We start from the raw sequence: 22,787 nt of genomic DNA, 5'->3' as shown, positions 1-22,787 counted from the left end.
TCCAAATTCAACGAGCAATGGAATGGTTGGGACACCACGTACCAATACTATACCAACTTGGGCTAATTCTCTCTCAAGACTGCACGGTACAATTTTAGCAACCTTCAAATGAGGTTAATCGGATATGACGACCTTTTACCTTTTACCTTTTCCTTTCCTTTCCTTTCCCTTCCTCTTCTTTCTTTTCCTTTCCCTTGCTTTCCCGGCCTTTCCTTTCCTCTCCTTTCTTATCCTTTCCCTTCCTTCTTTTCCTTATCTTCCCTCCCTTCCTCTCCCTTCCTCCGCTCTTCCTCCTTCTTTCTCTCTTCTTCCTTATTCTCTCTCTCTTCTTCTTCATTCTTTCCTTATATCTCTTTTTTAGTTCTCTTTTTCTCGTTCTCCTACTTTGCAGCTCATCTCTCATCCTTTCCCTCCCTTCTCCCCTCTGTTACCTTCACCTTTCCCATCTTTTCCCTTCCGTCCTGCAACAAGCGCTTCTCCGTAGCCAGAAACTCACCCAGAATATAGTAGATAACAAGTTTCGCAGCTGCTCAGAGCTGCTACATTCCATTTGTAGGACTAAGGTACGGTTGCCATGATTACAGTCCTACAACCCTTTAGAGTTACCTGACTGAAATGCATCTAGGTCGTATTTTGGCAAAGTCACTTGAATTGCCTAATTGGCTGGAGGCCTCATTACCATCCCTCAAGCCTTACCTCTACTTTACACTACTCGTAATTGTGAAATCAAGGTCTTTCTGATCAGAGTACATTTCGGCACAATATGGCTTGTCCGAATCTCTTGGCAACTTCTGGCCCCGTTTCACCACTTTCATGGTTTATCGCCATACATATCTACATATATATAGGTAGTCGTATAACAGCCGGGACAACCAGGTAGTCCTAAGATTATTACATTAAATTGCTCAAGCAGTATTGGCAATATTAACGTTACTCCTAATACTAGCCTTAAGACTCCCACCGTCACATCTGGGTCCTACTGCATGATGAATTAGGCATTCCACAGCATGGTAGTTATGCTTTTTACTAATTACTATCCTATTAGTTACTTTCTCACTCTATCACACTATTATTTCATTACTATACATTATTCTTATTTATCCTTGCTGTATCTTGGACACTATTGCTGTACCAGAGTTAACAAGATCTTCCTTCCTTGTGTATTATGTATACAAGTACATTGAGGAACAAGTATTTATATGTGTGTATGATTCCTCTAATTAAACTACACTGGGTTAATGTCTGTATGTAGGCATGGTCTATTGTGGGCTATACCTGCGACGTAACTGTAATGTTCCTATCCTGTACAAAATGTATGTGGCCTGCATTGATTCGCTAGTTGGTACTCCTTTTACCCATTCCCCTTTTCCTTTCTGTATCCCCACTGTTATTTTTCTCTTATGTACAAAATATCTCAATAAAAATCAGATATTGAAAAAAAAATAGCTTTCTATATCTGCAGCCTACACTATCTTTATACATAATACTCATTCCAAAATACTTAACAAAATACTACTTACTCCTTCTTTGTGATTGGCTCCTTAAATTGTTCTAAATAGTTTTATATCTGAGCCATTATAATGATTGTATTAAAAGAGCAAATTTAAATAATAAGCAGACCAGCCATCTGTGCTCTTAGGATAATGAGATACACAATAGGTACGTTAAAAGGTATCCAAACAGCTATGCTACTTTTTTGATCATCTGTAAGTTAAGATGGATATTTGGTTAACACTGGAATTCTAGATGCCCTCAGAGATGGATTGCTGAATAATAATTATCACTATTTATCTTCCAAATGAAATACAGACATGAAAATAAGGCAAATAACTTGAATGTCTGCCATTTATGATAATTTTATTTTTCTTTGACTTCAACATTAGGAAATGTCATGTGCAATGCATATAATGTTGAAGCCCCCCTGGCAGGATTTGACAAAGCACACACTGAACTTACAATTGAAAGTAAAAGTATTTTATGGTATAATTGTCAAAACTCTACATTAAATGACAACAAAACCTTCACTTTTAGACAAGTCTATAGTTGCAAAGTTGCATATTAAAATATATTTTTATATGTAGTTTATTATTGAGTTTTTTTCATTTTTAAATGTTATCTTCAGTCTCTGATTCTAATGACAATGACTGAATTATCTCAGAGTTAGGGTTACTGGATAGCAATTCCTCCTTTCAGGTCTATGGGAAAATTGCGATTCGGTAAGCTGACAGAATCCAAGTCTGTAACTTCAGGGCCAGAAATTATTTTCTTGTTCAGATTTGCGGGTTCGTAAAGTCATAATATTTTTTTTCTCTAGGCCAAATGGTGTACCCACCATAAACTATAACAATTTATGTAAACTGATGTCACCCTGATTAAAGGGCCCAAATGCTAGATGTTTATGTTAGCCCTGCACTCAACATACATGTTAAAATATGTAACACTTTCATTTAGTTTGTTGGCTTCAAATCCAGAGAAGAGGAATTCCAGATGTATATAAGTTAAACACTGGATCCTTTGTACTTCGGTTGTCCTGCTTAAGTCAACAGATCCTCCTTTGTAGCATGCTTAAACCTTCAGTAGAAGATAAACTGTACAAACGTCTGACCACAATGAGTAAGTGTATCATACACGAAACATAACACATCCTACAATTTGGATCTTATCTTCCTCCAACAAGGTTAATGATCAGTACGGCTTATGTGCACACCCCACCTGCCCATTGCTTGAGATGTAAAAAGAATATCACCCAAAATTTTCTACATGTGATGCATATTTCTGCTTAATTTCAAAGAAAAGGCAGTGTTAACATTACAGCCTATGAACACCTCTAGTGGCCACTCCTCGAACAGCCACTAGAGATGCTCTTTGGGGTCACCCCACTCTGCATGTAGATGCTGAACTTTCATCATAGAGATGCTCAGCCGTTACCCCACCTCCTTTGCCGAGATCAGAATAGACAATCTCAGTCAATCCAATGCTTTCCTATGGGAAAGCATTGTGATTGGCAGAGATTTTCAATTCTGATAATGTCAGTCAAGGAGGCGAATCAGGGGCAGCGCCAGATGCGAGGAGGCCAGCACAGTGCTGGAAAAAGGTGAGTAAATCACCTTTCTAACCCAAGATAAAGTGGGCTGACAAACTAGACGATGGTTTTAGAACTAAAGTGTCAGGAATATATGTTTGTGTTCCTGACATTATAGTGCCCCTTTCAATTTTAAAGCCCTGGTAAAAAAAGAAAAACATTTATTTTTATGTTTTATTTAATGTTTATTTAGATGCATTGAAACAGTTAATTAAAACTCAATCACTGCTTCTAAATTTATCACAAAACATCTGTATGTACAATGTTTCAAGTTATAAATACAAAAAAGGACTATTTTTTTTTGTGTTTGTTCTGTTGGAGCTGATTCTATTTTGTCATTGTTCTATTGGGGGTGATGCATACCATAGTGTATGATTCTGCCCAGGAGACGTCGGAGTTTGAGCGCAGGGCTTCATTTTGTATGACTGTTTCATGCTCTATCCATGGATATTTTTGTAACTTTGATATTGCTTTAATATGTATCATATCCGACAATGCCTCCCAACCTAAGGCGCATTGTAATTGACATAAATATGGGTAACTTTATCTTGACTGCAAGAAAAGGACATTGAAAGCATATTTGTAATTAACCTTGTTAAATCCTATGTGCTAATCCTTTAATCACCAAGATCATGTTGAACATTGGTAACAACATATACTGTGAATTTAATCCCTTGATACGGTGCATCTGTGGCTTCATCTGGTAGAACAATGAGCTGACTTTCATTGTAATTTATTTCACAGAATAGACAAATATTTTTCTCTGGGATTTAGAAAAGAAAGAAGACTCCAATACAGATTAGGAGAAATCGCCCTAAAAGTTGAATTGCAATATCCACTTAAAAAATAGGCAATGTTCTCTTATATTTATTTTAATGCCTGTTTTATATATAAGTGTATATTAACCTGTAGTCTCCAAACTAGAATGGATGATTTATTTATATCCACATTACGTATTTTTTTCCCGTAATTTTTTAATTTGTGTTTTCATGTTTTTTTTTGTTTGCTTTAGCTTCAGAGCTGTTTATTTAGCTTTAGCTGTAGTTAATAATTGCTAAAATATGTAGTGGAACAATTTGGGGCCTTTATTTATTAAAATTCTGGTTCTTGCTTTCAAATATCTACATAATGCTGCTCCCACCTATCTATCCTCCCTAATACACAAGTATGTCCCGTTTAGGTCCTTACGATCTGCTGAAGACTTAGTCTATCTTCTGTCCGTACTCCCACCTCTGATGCTCGCCTTCAACACTTCTCGAGGGCTGCACCGTTCCTGTGGAACTCGCTTCCCTCCTCCGTTAGATGCTCACCCAGTCTCCACTCCTTCAAAAAATCATTAAAAACCCACTGCTGACAAGTGGAAAGAGAAGAGGGGAAAGGGGGCCAAAATCGTGCATCCAATCATAAATTATACTAAACAAACAAATTAAATTAAATTAAACAGATTGGTATATGTAATGCTGAATCATAAATAATAATAAGCAAATAAATTAAATTAGACTAAACAGAGTGGTATATACAATGCTGAATGGGCGAATAGGGTACCTATCCTGGTGATGAGTGGATGGTAGATATAGAAAGTAGAATCACATCTTGACCAATTAAATAAATGGGGCAAAAGAAAAACCTTCATTAAGGCCCAAGGGTTGAAGCGTCTTAAGTGTGTATATCCACTTGGATTCCCTCTGCCTTAAAATCTTGTCAAAATCTCCCCGTCTTGGGTTTCTCCTTACTAATTCCAAACCACAAAATTTCAGACTGCTAGGATTGTCCTGATGGTATTTCTTAAGATGTCTTGAAATTGGTGTCTCAAGACGGTTTCTTGGGGACCTTACATGTTCCATAATTCTTTCCTTGAAGGCCCTAAAAGTTTTGCCTACATATTTCTGTCCACAGTCTAATTTAATTTATTTGCTTATTATTATTTATGATTCAGCATTACATATACCAATCGGTTTAATTTAATTTAATGTGTTTGTTTATTATAATTTATGATTGGATGCACGATTTTGGCCCCCTTTCCCCTCTTCTCTTTCCACTTGTCATCCATTATGAAATAATACTACCTATATTGGTTATGACTTATTGATTATGATTTGAAGTGGAATACTTCCCTGTTTATTTATTATTTTTTAATTATTTATTTATTTATCATTTATTATTTTTTATTCTCTTATATACCTTTAATTATGGAACTGTCTGTTCACAAGGCTATGTCTGTGCACATGCGCAATTAGTCCGTTCTTACAAGCACATTGGAGCTTTGATCCCTGACACTATTATGTGGATACTCTTCCCCCGGTTTAAGGGGACGTGTTTTAGAGGAACCTCTTTGTGCTTGTATCTCTAGCAAGGCTTGGACATGCGCAACTTGGTTACACTATTTGCGCATGCGCGATTCGGCTATACTATTGCGCATGCGCTTTTCCCGCGATAGGTGTGATATAGAGAATTAAACCTTCCCCTCACGGACAGGTAGGAGGGGTTTTGGGGTATTTAAAGGATAAGGAGGAATGCTGGAATCTATTTGCTTTCCCTTGAAAAAGGCGGTAATACCGCCGAAACGCGCGTCGGGCTGGGCTTTTGATGTGGGATGCACTTTTAATATCCCTCTAGCTGACTGCAGTGGCAGCCGATTTGGTGCCCTACTTGTATAGATTACTAGCCAATTGGCTTGTTTATTTATTATTTTTTATGTTTTTTGTTTACTAGGGAGGAGTGGGTCGTTATAGTGGAGGGATCTTTTTCTTGATCCTAGAACCCCCTATGATATGGTTTTTCCTTCTCTATTTTTCCTCTGTGCAACATCTCTCTATCCTTTTGATTTATCCACTGTCTATCATTATTTATTGGGATCATACCCTAGCTGATTGAGTGGTAGGCATTACTTACTTATATATACATTTATCTTGGGTGATATTGTTACAGGGATGAATATGCTTTATTAGCATGGATTACCAATTCATACATATGTACATAAGGTATTTTTTTTATTAAATATGTATACTTAATCTATGACCCACCCTCTCTTATTACAGTAGGGCATAATAGGCTGCCTCCCTGGCATTATTTTGACAATTTTTAGGCTGCATCTCCTTGCTGGGAATTTATATAGTTTGCTCATAAGATGCTACTTTGTTGTGATTCTCACTTATGTGAGATGACTATCTTTTCTTTCAGGAAGTGTTCCGGAGGATTGGAGGAAGGCAGATGTGGTTCCTATATTCAAAAAGGGTTCAAAATCCTTGCCTGGAAATTATAGACCTGTGAGCTTAACTTCTGTGGCTGGTAAAATATTTGAAAGGTTATTAAGGGATAATATTCAAGAATTCCTTGAGAAGAATATGGTTATCAGCAAAAATCAGCACGGTTTTATGAAGCACAGGTCATGTCAAACTAACTTGATTGCGTTCTACGAAGAAGTAAGTAGAAGTATAGATCAGGGTGTTGCAATGGATGTGATCTATTTGGATTTTGCCAAGGCATTTGATACAGTTCCACACAAAAGATTAGTGTTCAAACTCAAGGAAATCGGTCTCTATGAAAATGCTTGTTCTTGGGTAGAACATTGGCTTAAAAACAGAATACAAAGAGTTGTCGTTAATGGTAAATTTTCAAGCTGGACAGAGGTGGCAAGTGGTGTCCCTCAGGGGTCTGTTCTGGGACCCCTTCTATTTAACATTTTTATAAATGATCTTGAAGACAGCATTGAAAGTCATGTTTCAGTGTTTGCAGATGACACAAAACTTTGTAAAATAATACAATGTGAGCAAGATATTACTTTGCTGCAGAAGGATTTAGATAGACTGGAGGACTGGGCACTCAAATGGCAGATGAAATTTAATGTTGAAAAATGCAAAGTTATGCACTTCGGCGTAAAGAATACACAAGCAACGTATACCCTTAATGGAAGTGAATTAGGGATAACAACACACGAAAAGGACTTGGGAATTGTTATAGACAACAAACTATGCAACAATGTGCAATGTCAATCAGCAGTGGCCAAGGCCAGTAAGGTATTGTCATGCATGAAAAAGGGCATTCATTCTCGGGACGAGAATATCATTTTGCCTCTCTATAAATCACTGGTAAGACCACATATTGAATATGCTGTGCAATTTTGGGCACCTGTTCTAAAGAAGGATATCATGGCACTAGAAAAAGTGCAGAGGCGGGCTACAAAATTAATAAAAGGAATGGAACATATCAGCTATGAAGAAAGGTTAACAAATTTAAACCTATTTAGTTTAGAAAAACGTCGCCTGAGAGGGGATATGATAACATTATACAAATATATTAGGGGCCAATACAAACCATTGTGTGGAAATCTATTCACAAACCGGACTTTACATAGGACACGAGGCCATGCGTTTAGACTGGAAGAAAGAAGATTTCGTCTAAGGCAAAGGAAAGGTTTTTTTACTGTAAGAACAATCAGGATGTGGAATTCTCTGCCTGAAGAAGTGGTTTTATCAGAGTCCATACAGATGTTCAAACAGCTACTAGATGCATACTTGCAAAGACAGAATATTCAAGGATATAATCTTTCAATGTAGGGTAATAACTGCTTGATTCAAGGATAAATCTGACTGCCATTGTGGGGTCAAGAAGGAATTTTTTGTCCTAGCTTGTTGCAAAATTTGGCTTCAAACTGGGTTTTTTTTTGTTTGTTTTTTTATTTTGTTTTTGCCTTTTGGATCAACAGCCAAAAACAGGTGTGAGGAAGGCTGAACTTGATGGACGCAAGTCTCTTTTCAGCTATCTAACTATGTAACTATATGTAACTATGTAACTATTATTACTGATTAGCTACATGTGCACACAGTTGCTACTTTGTCAGGGATTCGTACCCTTTAGTCATCTTTAGCCAGGAGGTCTATTTTTGCAGTCTCTCTAGATTTTAACTCCCTAGCTTTTAGGGTTTTTTGTGTGTGTTTTGACTCTTATTTCTCTAATAAAGTTTATTATTTTTTTGTAAGCCTTTATACTTATCGCTGAAAAGGGGGTGGTGATTTTGAGGAATCTTAGCTTCTCATTGAGGGTTGATTTTTATTCATTATTTTGGAGTTGCTCTATGTCTAAGGGTTATGCCCTTTACTACCCCTGTAACCCTCTTTTCTATCTCCTGTCGGAGAGTTTCCCTGACTGGAGGTAGTATCTGTATTATTTATATGAGGAATAGCAAAAATAATGACTTACCTCAAACCTCTATGGTGCAATTCACTTTTAGATGGAAGTGGTGAACAAATAATCAACAGCTAAATAAAGCAAAAAAGAAAGTAGAACATAGAACAGAGGAAGAAAGAAAAAAAACTGTGCACACACACAAAAAACAAAAAACTATGAATCTGCTTAGATTCTGTCAGAAATAAGGAGCTGTCTCTTAAAAGTGAGATAAAAGCAACTGACATGCTAATACCTATGGGTATGTAACATTTTCATCATTGGTGATTGATGCATAGGTGGAATCTCTGGAAGACTTAAAACCTAGAACACTGATTTCTCCATTATATCTCCTTGTCAATCATAGTTACAAGCTATGTCCTTTGCAGCTGGCAGTCAAAAAAAAAGCAAGTCAACAGGCAAAATGAATCAATGTCCTCATTTGCAATGTGTGCCCTGGCAATGCCTGAACTTAACTGGATTCTGATTTAATCTGATAAATGTTAATACCAATTTTAATTAAAATGGAGAATCATGTCACAAAATTTTTTTACATCTCTTATACAGGGATTTGATTTCCAGATACATTTTGGTTAACCCCTAACTCATATTGTTTCTTGTCACATCTTTCAGCCTCTCGCAACGTCTTTTTTTTTCCCACTGCCTTTCTTGTCAATTTACCACTTTTCACATTATAAAATATTATCTGTATTATCAACATCATATACCTTAGCTGCATCCCGGATTAGCTAGATGTTTAAAGCAGAACTCTTAGAACACCTGCTGTTTAATGGAACATGATTCTTAGCGCTAGAATTACTTTGTAATAGACTATTGTTTTTCAAAATACAATAAATACCAGGTGTCTCCCTGCCATTTTTTTTTCTACTTATTGTAAATCATATGCTTGTTAGTCTCAATCCATTCAATTCTACGAAGTCTTCATCAATTTCTGCCCTAGCTATGACAACTTTTATTTCTCTTTTAGAGCTCTGCTTCTCAAATTGGCATATAGATATAGAAACATTCCAATGCAATTCATGATGGAATTTTGACTTGTCTTAGCCTTGCTTGATGTCAATTTGTGAAAAGTAATTTTTCATTAAAGGGTCATTTAAATGCATTCACTCTACCTCCAGCATACAATATTGGTCTATTAGTTCCTTTTTGTCACACAGATATAATCTATATTCCAATTCCATACATGTATGCCTAGTTTTGAAGGAGTTTAATGGATTTTAAATGATATGATAATCCCTAACCATGATCATTAAATGGTTTCACAAAGCATATATTTGCTACCCTTTAGATCACAGTGACATTTTTGTTGGTAATTACAAATTTGCCATGTGAAAATAGTTGCAGATTCCTTAGAATCCATGGAATATGAGGACCTTGCCTGAGTATAATAACGGGATACTCCACTGCCCACATACAAAAGCATGAAATTCACTGTTTAGTAGACATATCCCATATTAATTATGCATTTTGGGGGTTTATCTAAACACAGCTTGCAAAAGCAGCAGGTCTCTAGCCCAGGCTTTCTGTGGCTGACCAACCACAGACCCCAGTGCAGCTCAATCAGAAGTTTTTGCAATGCAGGTGCTCTGGGCAATTGCTGCCTTTTGGGTTTATCTTCCCTGTGCTAAGTAACCAGGAAGTAACAGAATCAGTTAGCTGATTGACAGCCAGGGGGATGAAACAAGATTCATTTATAAAATAAAAAAAGTGCCAATTTCAATTGGAATCTACACTTTTTTTGTAAAATGAAAAAAAGAAAACACATTCTGTAGACATAAGACATCTCAGCAAGCGAAGTGCTTTAGGTTTTCGGATTGTCACTTTAAGAGGATAGATGTTGGCATTTAAGTAAAAGGAAATTGATTTATAAATAAGTGTGTCTGCTAGTTTATGTAGATTGCAAATACAATTTTCACTATAATAAACAGAGCAAGTGGAAATTTAACCCTGGCAAATAGAAATTCACCCCTGGAAGATATATTTGAGAGTGTAACTTTTACGGCCTGACTAGTAGCACAGGACTATAAAATCTCAAGAGATGTAGATATATACATAGATATATAAATACATTGGAGTCATTACATGTTTACAATCCACTTCTTCTCTTGACTCTGCACACATATTCTTGAATTGTACAAATATGCAACACTCCTTTTTAAAGACAGCAATAATGCATTTATGATTATTATTATTATTTATAAAGCGCCAACAAGTTCCGTAGCGCTGTACAATGGGTGGACTAACAGACACGTATTTGTAACCAGACATGTTGGACACACAGGAACAGAGGGATTGAGGGCCCTGCTCAATGTGCTTACATGATAGAGGGAGTGGGGTATAGTGACACAAAAGGTAAAGGTATGGTAGAAAAGTAGGTTGCTAGGATAGTATTCACTGAAGGCTTAGTGTTTTGTTTTGATGACAGTTGCAGGAGAGGAATCAGGGTTCTAGGAGAGAAAGCTGTTAATCTTGCTATGAGTTAAAGGGACACTATAGTCACCTGAACAACTACAGCTTAATATATTTGTTCAGGTGAGATCTATAGCTCCCTGCAGGCAATCTAATGTAAACACTGTATTTTCAGAAAAAATACAGTCTTTACATTGATTGATAGGAATACCTCCAGTGGCCGTCACTCAGACGGCCACCAGAGGGACTTCCTATCATGCAGGGCCCTAAAAAGGTCCTGTACACGTCAGACGTATTGAAATACGTCTGACGTGTGCAGGAGAGAGAAGGCACTGTGTGCGCGCCTTCTCTCTCCAGCCTGTCAGCAGAGGAGGGGGCGGGCAAAGACCGCGAGCTGAGCTGTCAGTCAGCTCAGCTCGCGGCCGCGCACACCACGCGCATGTGCGGTAGTGCGCTCAGGACTTCAGAGGGCAGCATGCATGCTTCGCCACACATGCGCACAAGGGAGCAATGACGCTTCCAAATGGAAGCGTCTGATTGCTCCCTGCTCGCGCCCGCCTATTTCGTCATTTTGACGAAATAGGGGGCGCGGCTTCACGAGGCTCCCGGCGCTGGAATGAGGTGAGTAAAATATTCTCCCTGGAGAGTCCCTTTAATGCATCTTGTCTATAAATACTTTTATGTATAATTTTAAAAAAAAAATATATATATATATACATATATATAATTATAATTATATATACACAAATACGTACACACACACACACACACACACAATCTATGATATCTTTCAATGTATTAGACTTTCCCTCAGATGCAGCATTTTTTCAACAGCTTGGCCAATTTAAGCTCATAGAGCCGATTTATCAAGCATTAAGGTGTTTTCGTAACAAACCACAATATCTTTGCATCTAGGGCATGCAGGTTAAATCACTCTAGGCCTGTCATAAAACAAGAGGTGTTGAACTATGTCTTATGCCTGTCTCTCGTAAGTTGATAAGCTGAGTAATAGTATTGTCAGCACAGCAGGGACCATTCTTACCTTGCTGACTGGAGGAAATTTTCATGAAAACAGATGCTTTTTGATTTAATACTGAAAGTATATTACAGCTTGTCAAGAGAAATGCTTGAGGTATCAAACTGTATTTCTGGAAGTCATACCAGAAAATATATACCTTTTTCTGTCCAGCCGTTGTTATCTTCGGTATATCAAACAACTGCCCGGTGTAGTATTGCACTCCGCAGAATAGAATTACAGCAATGGAATTGCCTTCTTTTTCAATAAGTGAAAGGATGTCTTCAGTCCTAAGTGTTTCTTCACCCTGTAAATAAAAAAAAGTATGTTTGTAAATAAATATAAAATGTTTATTCACATTTTATTCCAGTTCCATATTATTCTATTTGTGAGCAAGAAAATAAAAAATTTAAAAAACTATATTTTAGCAGTTACATTTAAAGATAAACTGCTTCTTGGGGGCAATTGCACCCCAAAAAATTTGCCAATTAAACATTTGTATTAAACATTTTCAAAACAATTTTTAACAAACAAAAATGCATCAAATAAAATTAGGAGATAAAACACGGATGGGAAAGGATAATAAGAAAGTATACAGTTTAAAATGATAATACTTTTACATGATTGTAAGAAAATACAGAGTGTAATATAACATGAATATGATAGTTGCCAAAAAATATTTCAAAAAGTGTTTTAAGATATGCGAAATTAATCAATAGCTGACTTAGAGATATATTCTCTACACGCAAAAAGAAATTAGAATGCTAAATTGCAGATAAAAATAACCAATTTGGAAACATTCAAGTCAGTTATAGTCACAGCTTAGCATACATTGTGCCACTCGAATTTTAATTCAAAGTTTAGTCAATTAACTCCTAATTGCTAGTTATTAGTTATATATTTATTAATTAAAAAACAAACAAAAAAACAAATTTGGGAAGGGGTTTACATTAGAGGATGTCAGGCTGGGCAAGCACATTCCCTCTGTATGATCTGAACGTTCGTACACAGGGAATCATGGGAAATTGGACAACGAGTTCCACTTGGGATGATAATTGTCAACTGTTCAAAATGGCAGCAGATGTATTGCATTTAGAGAGAGGAACATAAAATTTACAATATTGTTAATATTTATAATTATAAGAAATAAAGCACGATGGATTAGATCTTATGCCAGTCCTTCTGTATCATCACATTCATTGGTCCTTAAAGGGTTAAGTTGTGTTTTTTGGGTTTTTTTCCAGCACCGAAGGAGTAAAATATTTGTTAGCCTCTATATCTTCTAGAAAGAAAGATTGGAGCTGTATTTTGGTACTGCTGCATATACAGAAGCTCTCCACAGGCCAATTTAATGTGGAAAAAAAAATCAGAAAAAAACCAGCATGAATACAGAATTTATATGCTGATGGAAGTATGTCCCTCTCGAGAATCAGTGGATAGTCAGGTATTTTGCTTCATTTTTCAGAATTAATATCTGAATAGCAGACTACACCTTGTGTATACACAATGTTATTAGAACAATTTCATAAAAAAATGTTCTTCACCTGAGATAAACTTCAATTTTTACTTGAGAAAAAAAACCAAAAAACTTTTGAAACACACAGAGAGAATGATTTAATTGCTTTCCCACCAGGAGACTAATTAGCAAGTCGGATATACCAGTGAAAGCTAAGTACTTAAGGAAGTTTTAAAATAATTCACAGAAAATCGAAATGTTCATTGTTTTCATATTTTAATTTCATTTTAAGTAGAGAGGGTTCTTTGTCTTCTTAAATAGGAAGGCTGACACAGCTAACAGGAAATTATTTAATCTCAGTGGATTTATTTTGTACATACTTATTTGCATCTTTTACTCTATCTACTCATCTACAGGTCTGACAGATCGTCTGAAATATCCACTGTAGACAAAGATTCAAATAAATGTTGCTTTAAATGGGCACTATATTTATTATTAATATTACTGGCATTTATAAAGCACCAACGTACTTTGCCGCACCGTACAATCAAAGAAAATAGACAACACAGCTAGAAAATCAATACAAAAATAATAGTTTTTGATGAGCTTAGATCTAGCATTTACAGTTTATGCCTCGTGAACTAGTTTAAACCTTGTTTATCAGCACGTCATTTGTAGACATGTCTTAATAAGTGCCTATGATTGGTGTCTATACTAGTAAAATGTCTCTTTTTGTATTTGTATTTACTTTGTATCACTCAGCCTTGTTACAATGCTGCCGCCCATCCCATGGGTCCCCTATTAAGGGTTAATAAATATATAGGGGTGTATATAAAAAATACCCCTCTCTGTCTCATTAGAGATATCTTTGCCAGAAGCTCAAGGAAGCAGGCTGGTGGGTCAATGTAGGACCCGCTTAGGGGTTCTGCCTTGACGTTGACAGGCGGGCATTCCCTCCAATGGCCATTGGAGCAACTAAATGATCTCCATTTGTCTAAATATACATAGGGATTAAGGAGAGAGCACAGGTAACTTTTTCATTTCACTAGTAAAATGTAACAGAACATCCTACCACCTTCTAACATTATTTATGTATTTATTGCTGGTATTTTAAAAGCACCAACATATTCCACAGTGCTGTACGACTGGAAACAAAACAAACACATTAAGAACAGCCTACAATCTAAAGGTTAAAAATGGTGAGATGAGACAAGAGGTAGCAGAAGAATTTGTATGTGATGTTAGAGATAATTAATAGTATAACTGCAGCAGCTGATAACATGCGTAGGGAATGAGGAGGTGATTGACAGTGGTTGCAAACAGCTGGAGGTGCATGCTGTATAGTTCGAAGGAACCAGAGTGAGTTGGAGGAGGGCAGGAAGGGAGGGGAGAAAGAGAGGGTGGGATGGTTGAAGGGTAGAACCAAGCAAAAATAATCATATTCTTGCCCTGCATTTACCCATTAAATAAATTCTACTAATATGTACAAGGGTAGGGCAATGAGCCATTGACTTCCACATGGACATGTATGTCTGCCCTGTGAATGCATGAGCAGCTACCAATTGCCACCAATCCTTTTGGGGCCTTGCTATGCAGAAGGTCATGGATTGGCTGATAGGTCTCAGACTTTTCCTGGTATAAGAGGAAACCATGTAGAAGGGCTCCGTGGAAAGGCTTAGATATGTAATTAGCTGAGTATCTGTTTTAATGTGTCACATATTGACTGAATCATTCACAGACGTATAAAACTGTCCTGAATTCATTGTGATTTTTAAAATACTTTTAATTATAGGGTAAAAATACTTATTTTAATCTCATAAAAGATTTTATGAGTGAATAACCAATCTTGATAATGAGTAATGTGGTTTACACTTTGATTCTAATCCTAGAACGGCAATAGGGCCCTAATCAGTTTTAATAATATTAAACAGAATGATGGATTATTCAATGGATTCTAATGCTATGATTCACATTGTTAATGGATGTTAATGGGAAGACTCACACATTTTTGGCACAGATGTACATTGTTAGGATGATGCCCTTGGCGCAGTGGATTTCCAGAGTGAAACATTACTGCCCCATAAATCCCCAGGTATCGTATATTTAGCAAGTCACTTGTGGCATGGTATTCCAAATGCTCTGATGTATGGAAACCCTGCTTAATGCTTGGAAATCCACAACACTAACTGATGTGTTGCAAAAACTCTCAGGCCTTTTAGAGCGCAGCAACATCAGTCATCATACAGAATGCTTTTAAGACCAATAAAAAGGTGGAGCTGTCACAGGTGTATATAGGTAAATAAAATGAATAGTTGTAGAATGAAGCATAATTCACCTGTGTTCTCTGTATGCTTCTGCTACTAACTGATTCTCTGATGCTGACTGGTTTGTTTCTATTATTCTGACACATATTGATACTGTCTATATTTATATACTTTTAGCAAGAATAATTATCAGACTATAAACATAGGTCATGTTAAAGTATAGTTTAGTGATTCCTGCTTGCACTTCCAGCGTTTACAGGTCCTCTCACAAGCCCCGGCATTGTGATGTATCGGTGCGTTGCTGTGGTAACTCGCATGGGGAATACTATGTACCCGGCAGAGGTAGAAGCTAGTGTCTACCTCAGGGACTCCTGCTGCAGATGAAGGCACACAGAATGGGCCAGCAGTGGAAATCCATTAATTGGCCTTTGGCCATCACAGCCATTTGCCCAGTTTGTCTGATGGCCAGTCCAAGCCTGCACAGTGCAATTCAGAGGATACAAATTTACAATTGGAAACAAGGAGGTAAATCCTAGCAGTTGTACATAGGAACTTGCACAAACTTCCTACAAACATGAGCAAGCGCTGCAGGAGACAGGTTCCCAGTATACAATCGCAGGAGACAGTGACAAAGATATCATGAGTCTGAATGTAAATATGTATAATAATAGATTTTAAAAAAAAATACAAGCCTCTCTCTAAATTTAGGGAACCTGAAACAATAAATCCAATCATGAAGCCTGTTCATAGTCACAAGGAAGCTTTTGGCAAGGATTTGAATGATTAAAAAGAGGGCAAAAACTTATGAAGGAAAGAAACTAGGGAAATGAAAAGGACACAATCCAGGGATTGTTACATATGGCTGAGACACGTCGAATGTTTGAAGAGTCATCTTTGTAGGACTACTGGGAGGAGAAGATGTCGTAAAAGCAGCAGCAGAAAAGTTGAAGTCCCTTCATGAAGATAGGACCTGTACAGTCAGATCTACTATTCTGATGCAAGGCTATTATAAGTGAATGAACTTTGAAGCTAAACATGATTCACAACTACAGAAGAAGTTGTACAATAGATGATTGGCATTATAACGAGAAGGGGCATTAGAGCAGCTGTATCAGTCAATATATATAATGAGTTTGCTTGTCAGCCTGGACTGCAGATGCAGCTTTTACAGGTGAACATAGTTATGCAATGAATTTGTTTTTCCCAGATCTCTGCATGTCTCTATGATTAACTGATTCTCTGGTTCTAACTGATGGTTTCTTGCTTCTGTTGCTTTGATCTTATCTATGTTTTTTAGTGACTACTGCTCAAGTTCTTTTACCAAACATAATCAAGAAGATGATTGCTACATGACTGGCATGAAGTCAGCAAACAGTCAGATAGTGGTTCTATGGTCCAGAAGTGGCACAAACCATTTGCATAGACTTAACCAAAAATAGCATATCAGAGATATCTTTTCCAAATAATGCCTAATTCATCACTTTATTTGCTTCTTTTTGGTTTGCTAAATTATCTCATGTCATTTTTTTTTTAACCATTAACCAGTAAATTTAACCTTTTTATATCTTCTGGACTAATAACGTGAGGATGGTCATGCAAACAATGAAAGCAGTGCATATATAAACTAAAAGATTGTGCAGAGGTTGGCTGAAACTAATTGTTTATTCCTAAAGATTTAATAAAAAAGAAGTATTAGCCGTGGACAGAACCTGGAACTGAAACATCATAATAAGGAGTATCTGTAATGGCACAAACCTCCCGTGGGTGCAGCAGCAGCATGCTTTCTTCAACATCAAGACCATGGAACAGAATCTGAGATTCAACAGCGTACTGAAAAATAAATACATTGTGTTTAGATGGCATGGATAATTTAGGCCAAACTACTGTTTGTGCCCGTTAAACACACTGGGCTTATTCACTAAACTCTGGATTGTAGTGACTCAAAACACTAACGGCAAAATGTAGGCATAAATATCTGATCTTTATGAATTCTCCAACTTTATGTCTTTGGTCTAAATTTGCCCATTCAGATGTTAATTTGTTCCAGTTTGGAAATTTGTGAATACATTATGTGCTCCTAATTTTTTTTCCAAAATTAAAACTGGTGATTTAATGTAAAAAAAAAGAATAACATAACTCCTTCATTAACATGGAGCACTTCATATAAATTAGATATTTGTAATGTATATACTGTCCTAGCGCAAAGATATATATATTTATTCATATGATAATTAGGTTTTCTTCCTCACAGTCTATAAACTGATTTTCGATCTCCTATTATTCCAAGAAGAGTACTGCATATTGGGCATATTGTCCAATAAGACACTTTGGTCATGGAATGAGGGCTCATGGCAGTCAGAGGCCCAGCCTAAATTGGTACCTTCACGTTAGGGATCCTCCAGCTCAGCTTTTATGCTTCTGGTCTGAAGGTCCCTGTATTTAAAATGACTGTAAGCCTGAAACAGAAATTCTTTTCATTGGCAATTATTAGTAATTAATGGACAAATGTCTGCAACTTATGAATGATAGCGGTTTTCTGGTGCACATGTCTATGTGTTTACCTAAGGCTGCCATGACTTCTGAAGCATTTTGTTGACATTTTTTTGACATTATTAGCAATACAAATATTTCCTCAGATTTTCTTTGTTTCAAAGACGAGGGGGAGTGCTTTATATTTGTTGTGCCTACTGTCATCTCAGATGTAATTTCACCTCTGAACATTAATGAATTGTTGCTGCTTGGAGCTGAAATCCACACGTTTACACAAAGCTTGCACTTAGGTTTTGAAAATGAATCTGCTGGCTGGCCCAGTTCCGCTAATAATCCAGTTTGCAATGCTTGGGTGAATATCACATGAATATGAACTGACGGATCTTTAAACAGAGTATAACTAATTTGAGCAGCAGCTCAGCTATTTATGTCACTTAATGAATCTGTGTGATACTATTGGTTTTCACCTGAGTGCAAACTGTCTCATTATGAAGTTTGCAGGATATGTGATTTGTGACAGCTACTGGTTACACACACTGGCACAGTCTGGGGTCTTACTTACTAAATAGTGAGTTATGACGATACACAATCTGACTTGTAAAATAACAGAAAAACATCATGCCACAAACACATTCATTTATATTGTCCGTTTATTTACACAACACAACTCAGTGTCTAGTGCATATTACCCGGCATAACCTCGTAATCTGTTTTTGCCTAGTATAAAAAATAAAAATACAACTTTTATAGTTTTTATTTACTTATTTTTGGTTTTATTTCTAAAAGACTATTTTGAACATTTTATTGATTTTGAATTAAGGAGTAAACGAGCAACACAAATGGATTGCAATGTACATCTTGAGCTTGATTTAAACCTTCTGCTTCAATATCCTAGAGAACAGTAGTTATAAAATCAATGTCTAAGCCAAATCCTGCAGTTACAGTGTATATATTTCTTTTGAACCAGAATCTAAAAGAAACCATACTTAACCTTTTAGCATCTGTAAGCTTGTGTAAAATTCATGATAAATGAATTGCAAAGGCATGAAAATAATTCATACACTTTCACTGCTTTAAATCACACAGCATTTTAAATGTCTGGGGCAGAAAAACAATATAGAAAACACCAACAAAAATCTATGACTTTATCTATGACTAATATTAATATCTGTTGCTATGACTAACCTGGAAATTCTATAACATTATCTATGACTAATTTTAATATCCGTTTCTTACATGGTCTGACGGAAAGGCTTTTGCTTCCAAAAGGATTTTATGACGTTCTTTTGTTGGCTTGTAAAACGATAGCTGAAAAAGTAAAGAAAATGAATAAATATATGCTTAGAATTGGGTTCAATTGGGTTTATATCTAAGGCCAGTGTAGTTAAACTGACAGCAGAGCATTCTTAGAGAATTTTAAAATTTCGGCTATGTTGACCTTTAAGTTCGAAATCCACCTTGCATTTTAGTAAATTACCTTGAAAATATTTTCTCTCGATGACCAAATGTTAGACATTCTGAATTTCTTACAATATCAATATGCCCAATAAGTAATATGCTCAATAAGATCTGCCAACACAAACATTTGGAAACTACCATATACAATAAATATAGTAAATGAAAATCTATAGTCTGTAGGCAAAAATACTTTGCAACGTCTATTCTAGACTGTGTCAGCTTGCAATATACTGACTACTTAATTATTCTATCCTTTTCTATCATATCATTTATACAATTGTAAGGTTCCATTGTACACTGTTAAGACAAGAATTGGGCAAAAATTCTATTGTATAATCATTCTTCCAAGGGTTGAGATCTGTCCTTTTTTTTTTTAGGTTTTCTTGGCTCCATCAGACCACAAGCCCATTTAGCATTTTATGTCCCAAATTAAAGGCTGCACTAGATGGAAGCAGTATGGATACTTATATGTAGGATACCGTGCCTAGCATTTGTGAAGAGGCAGAGGGTATGAATTTGAATGTGGTGAACAATATGGTCATTTTATGAGATTGGCAGAGGAAGTGAGCTAGTGTCATGTCATGTTAAATAATTATTTGTGCACATGGAATTGATAATCTTGCACATGTTTCCATGAAATCTGGGCTCTGTCATATAAACAAATTATCCTTACTCCAATAGTTTTGGGGTTTGTTTACTAAGTTGTAAATGTTAACGGAATGCCAAGAGAAGTAAACAATTTAGTCAAAACAGCTGATTAAAAAAATAAGCTGTATTGGATATTTATCTGTCTTGGCTATTTCAGCCCGAATTGGGTAAATCAGTTGTGAATTCACCTCTATTCACTACTGAGTGAATATACCCTTAAACTGCAATGTCACACAGTATTTATTTTAAGTATATGCTGTATGACACTAAGGGCTGCATAAAAGTAATCCTGTCAGAGAAGAAATGTTCTATGAATAAATCATTAGGCACCAATTTTTAATGTTAATTAGATTCATAGACTCTTCTCACATGTAGTAACTTCAGTCAGGATCTATCTGTTCTGACAAATTTAATTTCTTCATGCATTGTAACTGTATTACACTCTGTGAAGTCACTATTCCAACATCGTAACTTTTGGATTGGAGTATAATTAAAACAGATATAGGCCGAAGTAGGACACAAATCATGACACCAGCGAAATCAGAGTAAAATTCTACAACATAGATTAAAATACATTGAATTTAAAGGTTAAAGGGAAACAATGGTGTAACTATGACTATATATAATTTTTATGGCATTATAAAGATAATGCATTAAAAATTCAAATACAATTACAAAAATGTATAATACAAAAGAAACATATTATCAAACTTTCTCTTGATGCACCATCTACTGGTTCTGCCAGCAGACAGACACCCCATCAGGAAGTGATTCTTATACCATGAAGTAATACAGTGCGTAGGCTTATGGAATAAGTAGTTTATTGTCAAGAGAAGTTCCCCTTATCAACTAGAAAGGGATTCTCTGTTAGCTTAATGAAGCAGTTTTGGGTTACAGATCATGTCTCTACATTCTCACTGCTTAATTTTCTGTCATTTAGATGTTAAATTCCTTTGTCTATACAGCTCTAGTCACACCTCCCTGCATGTGACTTACACAGCCTTCGTACATACTTCCTGTAAAGCGAGATCTAATGTTTAAACATTATTGCACATTCTGTTTAATTTGACATTTCCTATCTCCTGCTCTGCCAATAGACTTCAGAACCCTGCAGGAGCTTGCTGTGCATGGTTATAGTTCAATTTACAGAGCAAGAGATAAAAACTCATAAAGTAAATTAACATCTAATTGAACATGAAACCATTCCTTCCATGAAGGTGTTGTTAGTCTTAGCCAGAGGATGTGTGGCTATGACAGCATGAACAAACAGAAATTATTTAACTCCTGAATAGCAAATAATTGAGCAGTGAGACATCATGGGTATGATCCATACACTAAAACTAGTTCATTAAGCTAAAGTTGTTTTGATGCCTATAGAATCCAATTAAGTAAATAGCATGCCCCCAAGAGCAGAAGTCCAGATATCATCTTTACAAGTTGCTGCAGATCGAAGCTGCTCTCAGGGTTTTCTATACACCATTGGCATTATTTATGTAACTTTGTGATGATGCATAGAGTGACCCGTGAATTGCAGAATATTTTATAATTCCTTAGAATATTATGAAATGATGTGTTGAAATAAATCATAATAAAAAAATCTACTAATCCTAAAGTAGAATTTTACTTTTTTATTGCTGAAATATGGGTGTGGGGCATGGCATTTACTAGTATTTTGGGCAACTCAGTCTCCTTATTTCACACTGTTACACATTGAATTGCTTCTTTGATACTGTTAGGTATGTATATTTTATTTATTGATTGATTTTTGTATTATAAACTGGCCACTTTATTGAATATAGAATGTTTGTCTTATGTCTATGTATACCTGCTAGATGTACAGTACTTTGCATTGTTAGATGCTAGTGTTTTCTATCATATGCATCATTGTATGAACAGATAACACATTTTAGATGCTCTATGCCTTTTGGTGTGTTAGATTTTGTGTGATAGTTATTTTAATTAAATGTAATACACGTTAATATTTGTAACATTGTTTGTTTTGTGTGATTGTGTGCTTCCCTGATATTCTAAAAAAAATGGTAGAACTGGTTAGGCCAGGACTATTAACCTAGGCTGTTTTTACACTCCCAGTCTCCTCTGCAATTTTGGATACTTTATTATTCCCAATACTTTTGAAAAACATAAACAATAAATTTAAAATATAAAATTCCAGGAAATATGCCTCATTTCATTCATGAACAGTAATCTATACATTAAATTACTGTTGTGACAAATTGTATGCACCAGCTATCTATCAAAGACATGTAACTCATTATTCTGTGAATTCCCCCCCACCCCAAAATAACTTGGCAGTGAATGGTTTTAACAATTAACTGATGCTTTGAATACATAGAATGTAGGTTTGGGAATTGAGGCTGAATGAATTGCATGTTTAACATTACATAAGGAAGAAAAATAGCTGCTCTGTAATTCATGTCTTCTTTGTATAATAATATGTAATTCATGTATTTAATCAGAAAAAAAAGCACATTTAACCTTCGCTAGTCTTCAGGCACATCCTTTTCACTATATGCATGCATTACGTTTATGTGTTATGTAAAAAGCATATATACAGTAAGATCATTATTTGTAAAAAGTACTGGATATGGAATGTACAAAAAGTACTGAATAAGGATTGGAAAATAAATGGGCTCCATCCAGTGTGCATGTTTGTATAAGTATATAACAGATTCACAGGATAACATATCCTACAAATTTAATTTTCATTTATAGCAAATTTTTGGAATAATACACTTTGCCTATACTGACCCGAGGCTCAAG

General features: G+C 35.9%; 1 protein-coding gene across 1 annotated transcript in view; it reads right to left on the bottom strand.

The window, feature by feature from the left end:
• The window catches only part of KYNU (kynureninase), a 92,469-nt gene that overhangs the window by 28,183 nt on the left and 41,499 nt on the right, over nt 1–22,787 (bottom strand). Inside the window, exons 6-8 of the mRNA XM_063428589.1 lie at nt 19,137–19,208; nt 17,166–17,240; nt 11,851–11,997 (exon numbers count right to left, since the gene is read on the bottom strand). Coding sequence (XP_063284659.1) covers nt 11,851–11,997; nt 17,166–17,240; nt 19,137–19,208 — 294 coding nt within the window. The remainder of the gene's footprint in view (nt 1–11,850; nt 11,998–17,165; nt 17,241–19,136; nt 19,209–22,787) is intronic.

Source organism: Pelobates fuscus, chromosome 8, assembly GCF_036172605.1.
Source record: "Pelobates fuscus isolate aPelFus1 chromosome 8, aPelFus1.pri, whole genome shotgun sequence".
Taxonomy (NCBI): Eukaryota; Metazoa; Chordata; class Amphibia; order Anura; family Pelobatidae; genus Pelobates; species Pelobates fuscus.
Note: the sequence above shows the minus strand (reverse complement) of the source record. Positions and strands in the feature narration are given on the sequence as shown.